At 32.4% G+C, this 6,182-nt stretch overlaps 1 protein-coding gene across 1 annotated transcript; it reads right to left on the reverse strand.

The window, feature by feature from the left end:
* Positions 1–3,677: 3,677 nt before the first annotated feature.
* On the reverse strand, positions 3,678–4,611 carry LOC111391431. The gene has a single exon (XM_023016651.1). It carries the CDS (start codon positions 4,512–4,514, stop codon positions 3,918–3,920), a length of 597 nt encoding a protein of 198 aa, XP_022872419.1. The 5' UTR covers positions 4,515–4,611; the 3' UTR covers positions 3,678–3,917.
* Between the last annotated feature and the right edge of the window lie 1,571 nt (positions 4,612–6,182).

A 6,182-nucleotide genomic window follows, 5' to 3' on the forward strand; every position in this document is an offset into this window, starting at 1 on the left:
AAGATCTGAATGGATATATACAAGTGTTCCTTTCATGTTGTGTCTTCCTATCGTGAATCTGACTCTTTTCTACTTCCAAAGATACAATATTCACAAAATTTCATCTTACTGGTCTTCTTTCTATGAAGAAGTTTCATTCTACTCAATTCTACCATACCATTCTCACTCATATGTCTAAGTCGCATATGCCAAAGTTTAACAACTTTCTAATTAGTCAAAGAAAAAGTGGAAACTGCTGCATCTCCTATAATTGTGGAAATCTGCAAAATGTACAACTGTTTAGAGTTTTTATGTCAGTTTATGATAACAAGAGCGCCCATACTCACTTTCAAAACTCTGCCTTCACCAGCGTATTTATGACCCTTTGAGTCAAGTGTACTCAACACATATGAGATTTCATTTCAGTTCTGAAATATGCTAGATTGTACCAACTTTGACAATTTTGTAAGACCCGTTGTTTCCCATAATCACTGTACTTCTCAAAACTCTTACATATATTGTATACCAGTCCCCATTGAGACACATGAAAAGTACATGTCGAGTCAAGAATATATTTCTCACAATGTTTATAATCCATGTCAGAAATCACAAGAAGCTTTCCTTAAATTTACCTATCTTCCACGACATCAGCTTTCGCTGTATTAATAGGCTGCTTTTTTTTTTTTAGGAGCTTCAGGAGTTTTATTTCTATTTTTCAGTGAATAGCAATCAGCTCGGATATGTCCCTTCTTACTGTAATGACATACTTTCTCTACATGTCTAGATTTCAATCTACTGCTCGTACTCTTAACAAGATTCCTATCTTGATTTCTTCCATGAACAACCAGGCCTTCAGCCTAACTCCCAGATCCTCCAACAAGATGCCTCACGTTCTTTTTCTTAGATAGTAAAGCATTATAGACTCTTTCCACAGTTAGAGTATCCCAACTATAGAGAATAGTATCTTTAAAAGTCACATATAATGGCGGCAGTGAACACAACAACATCAATGCCAAGTCTTCCTCATCAAATTCAACATTCAAGGTCTTCAAATTGGCCTCCAATTCTTTGAATATAGTTAAGTAATCATCCATTGACACTTCTTCGAATAAAAATACAAGTGTTGTTTCAAGTGTAACTTGCTGGTCAGCTCTTTGTCATACAAACTTGCTCCAACTTCAAAAACAATGTAGTGGCACTTGTCTCTGTTAGAACATTCTAAAGAATTTGATTTGATAGATATAGATGAATTTAAGCATGGGCTTTTCGATCCTTACGCTGCTTTTTATTCTACGTCTAGATTGAAGGCATGTTATCAAAGCCAAGCAAGACTTCCTCTGAACCCATATACACGAGAACTGTTCTCATCTTCACTTGACATAAAGTAAATCTTATGTTCCAATCCAATAATGGAATAACATATTTCATCATTGCCATGCGGAATAATCATGCTTTGATACTACTTTTTATGAATTGATCGCAAGATAATGACAATAATAAAATAAGTAAGAACAAAATAAGAACACTAAGATTTATGTGGAAACCTAATATAAGAAAAAAATCACTGGTAGAGGAGGAAAAATCTACTGTAATTAATAGTAATTATGTTTATAACAAGATCTCAATACTTTCAACTAAGATTTACAACTCTCAAGATATTGTATGAATATTATGGAAACAACACAAGTTGTGATTTATATATATGAAACCCTAGAAGTCAAGTTGCAGATGAATAGGTGTCCAAAAATGCGTTAAAACGCGAAATGGGTGTGGGTCAGATCGAGCGATAGGTGGGCGATAGCCTCATAGTTCGAGGGCCAGGCGTGCAACAAGTCTCTGTAGAAATTATATAGGTGCCACTTGCGCAGCCAGCTAGCGGTAGGCTAGCAAAAATGCAGCAATTTTTCTTCTCGGTACATAATTTTGATTTCTTCAAAACCATATCAACTAGGACTTCAATACCCATTAGAATTTGAGTCACATTACAACATTTTATAATGAGTTCGATATTAAAATCATATATAATGATGATTAATTTCTACATATGACTCTCCAAAAAAAAAGAAAGGTATTGAAGATGGTTTGGAGATTAGTATTTTTGGCTCTAATACAACTCTTGAGAAAACTGAGCCACATAAATTCACATCATATGGACTATTTGTTTTAGTCAATAAACCCTTAAAAAATCTTGCGATGTGAACTTGTCTTCATGGTATTTCTCAGCCATACGTGAGGGTTGATCTATAAAACTTGGAGGTATCTATTTAAAAATAAATAAATAAAGCCTTTAAAAAATCTGCACATGCTGTAATATTGTATTTTAGGTTGTAATTCTAAAAAAGGCCCAAGAGCTTGAGGAATGACGTGGAGCAATGACCAGGTGAATCAAGAAACTACATTTACAGATAGTGATAGAGTTCTCGAAAGTGATAATGGTCAAGACACAATCAATAAGGGCAACCCTGACTATAGGTAGTTGCCTAGGGCCCACGTAGGTGAGGCCTCCCTTAATATTAACGCTTTATATATAGGTAAACTCATAAAGTGTATATAGAAGGTCTTATATAATGTAGGCTTAAAGTTCTAAAAATCTATATGGCTAAATTGGCTCTCGTCAGAATAGACTCAAATGACATACAAGAAGTTCAAAATTGTACTTTATTATCGATCTAAATAATCTTGACATGAAAGTCAAGATTGAAAATTTTTTAGATAAAAATTCAATTTTGCTACCTTTTCAAGACATTGGGTAAAGACACTAAGATTCGAAGATGAATATTCTTTGATTCTTGGAGAATGATGTAGGAGTACATGTTTAATTATTATTATTGCTACAGTTGTTCAATTGTTGGCCTTTTATTATTTGACTTTTGGTACGAGATTACATTGATTAGGAGTTCAAATAAAACATATAGATTCTTAAAAGTTTAGTCAATATGTTTTTAAAATAGTGGTTATAATATTATTATAATTTAGTTATTTTTTAATATTAACAAAATTGTTGAAGATTCGTGCGCAAAATTTCTTTTATAGCCTTTGTTTGATTCTCAATTTTCTAAAAATTCATTTTTTCAAAACTCATTTTCAACCATACAATATTCAATAAAATAATATTACAAACAAATCAAAAACTTTTCTTTTATTTTTAAGCACACATTCTTCATCAATCTACTATTCAAAATGCATTATATCCACCAAACTGGGGATCAAACAAGTGCATAATTTCATGTTTATTATTGTTATTCTTTTGTCTGCATCTCCTTGTACCAACATTGTCTAATTACGTATTATTAGTTTTTGCTACACCTCTTCAAAGATGTTATTTGTCAAAGATTCCTTCTTTGTTATGTATTCACTTGGTAAATTATTTTAACTACTACCCTATGTTTTTCGAATGAAAAAAAATAGAAAATGATTTATTAATAAGTATTTGTTTGGGAGAGAATTTTTTGAATTTTTTTTCGAAGAATGTGTGTATTAGAAAGTAGGTAAGAGTTACGAATTCCATAGAATGTATGGTTGAAAATGATTATGAAAAAAAATGATTTTCAAAAAATAATTACTAAACAGGCCCTAAACTTATTTATATTTGTGCTGACTAAACAAATGCAAAAAGCAAGCATTTTTTCAATTTCAGCGTTGGAAGAGAATAGAATAAAAGAAAAGAGGAGAACCAAAATAAAAGAAAGGCAATGGAGGAAGTGAAAAAACTGGATTCATGGTACACAAATTTAGTAGCGATACAAATGACTGGTACATATCAAACTGCAAAAAGTAATTTGTAGAAATAAAGATAAAAGAAATTCAAACATTTAAATGATGAACACAACACATTAGAAACAGCAACGCGACAGAACACCAAAAGATGTCTCACAAGAAAGCAAGAAAGGAGAATAACGTTGTCTCAAGAAAATGGATAGAATCTGCTAAAATCTTCTTTAATAGTATCTATAGGTATAATTTGATGTTCCAATTTGTCCCATGAAATTTATAGAATCTGACATACTGTTCAACTGTTGATTATACAGGTTTTGCCTTCGGCGCTGCAAATCCGATTCCATCCTCATCTGTCTTATGCGTGCTTGTTCTGTCTCATAGTGCTGATTCTTAGCTTTCATCAAGCCAAGTTCAGCTTTCGTCTTCTTCTGTTCTGATATCTTGTGCCTCAAGAACATCCCAATATATCTCTCACGATCATTTCTGGGCTCAGTTTCAAGCAAACTAGCACAATTGGCATGAAGGTTAAATTTGCACTTAGAGCAATTGTAGGTGAATCCATTGCAGAATTCACCACAGGCTTCACAACCCCCCTGGATATATGGTGGGTAGAGGAGGGCAAGATTGTGTTTGTGTTGGGATTTGAATTGAGCAGATTGTGGAAACTCAAAACAGAATTTATGAAGGTAAAAACTGCAAGGTGAACAACTGTAACAAGAACCAAATAAGGGTAGATTACAACCAAAACATATTTGCTGCTTATTTTCGCTTGGTACTTCGATAACTTGCATTTCATGGGGATGGCTAAAATGCTTCATATCTCTTTAAATTTTCTCCTTCTCTATATCTCTGCACTTAAGTTTTCGGCAGTGACTAAAAGGCTTTCTATAAATAGAAGTTTGAGGAAATGTGAAGTGTCATTTTTCCTCAAAAATTCTTTGACATTGTCAGTAAACCGTGTACAGCTTGTACCCGAGTGGACAAGCCGTAGTCTCATGACAGTGTCACAAATTATTGTCTAGTTTTCTGAAATATAGAATTGCAACTAAACCAGGAATCTAGTACTAGTGGAGTTTATTTTTTCTATAATTATTTTCTAGAATATGCCGATCCTATTTCTCTTTAAAAATTTATATTGATGTAGTAACTCATAACCAAATTGCTTTCAATTTTTTAATGAGGATAAGGGAGACAAGTAACTATTATACCATGTTTGATAGAGGTTAAATTCCATGGAAAATGGAAATCATTTTCCAACTTCCACTTTTTATGGTGTTTGATAGACTTTATTTTTCATAGAAATTAAATTCTTGATTTTCTTGGGACTTGTTTTTCTAGCTTTTGTGGGAAAATCAATTCCCACCAATGATTTTCCCAGTTACCATTGACATTTTTTTTTTTGGGTAATGAAAACAAATTCTAAGAATTAATTGATAATTTTCATGTAAAACAAAATCAAACGAATACCAAAAGATAGATGATTTTCTTGATTTTTCTCTTTTTGTTTTGACAATGAAAATAAATTTCATCCCCAATACCAGTAAATTTCATCCCTTTAATTGACAATTTTCATATAAAACAAAGTCAAACTAACACAAAAAAAATACTTTTATTTCAACAATTTTCACGTGAAAAATTATACCCATCAAACACAATAATTTACAATTTTCAGGAAAACAATTTTCAGGCGATTCAATTCCCTGAAATTCGTTTTCTTTTCAACCAAATTCCACCTTTACAATCAAACGGACCCTTAATGAACATGGAAGGAAATAACACCAATATATACAGATATATGTATGTGTGTGTATATATGATAAATTTATTACGTATGAATTATGATACATATATATTTAGACCTTTACTTGATTATTTATGTAAAATTGAGTGGATTTCTACCTAATTTAATTTTAAATATGTTAATTGTAGGTAAAACCTTGACTTGAAAGCACTTGGCTGCAATTGGCGTAAAAGGACATTTTTGGAGTTAAATTGGAGTTGACTAGGAGCAAATGATGATCTACCAAATTTTAATTGATCAATTAGAAGAATTATGGAGCAATCAGAGGTGATCCATAAGCTTGAAGCTGAATTGAGGGACCAAATTATAGCAGGCAAAGAATTAAGGGGCGCGACCGCACTAGCCAAACAGGTAGATGCAGAATCCAATTTTGGATGCTTGTGTAAGCGTAAGCATTTTGATTGTGAAATCACGTAGTGCATTCGAGTACCAAAAGATTTGTTTCCTTTTCTTCATCAACTACTTCTTGGAAACCAATTAGGGCAAGGATTTTGACTTAAGTCTTGTCATATAAATACAACCGCTACTAAAAAATATGGCTTCAGGTACGAATTTTTCGTTCCTAAAACCTTGATATCCATTATTATTACTCTTTACCAATGAAATATTTGCAACCACAAATCCGTTATTAATTTGATGGTCACTGATAATTACCAACAGATTGTGTCGTAGATAAAGAGTAAAC

The sequence above is a fragment of the Olea europaea genome, chromosome 3 (assembly GCF_002742605.1).
Source record: "Olea europaea var. sylvestris chromosome 3, O_europaea_v1, whole genome shotgun sequence".
Lineage (NCBI taxonomy): Eukaryota > Viridiplantae > Streptophyta > Magnoliopsida > Lamiales > Oleaceae > Olea > Olea europaea.

What these genes read in the sequence shown, in the direction of transcription:
- LOC111391431 (XM_023016651.1), bottom strand. Translation starts at nt 4,514, where the DNA reads ATGAAGCATTTTAGCCATCCCCATGAAATGCAAGTTATCGAAGTACCA.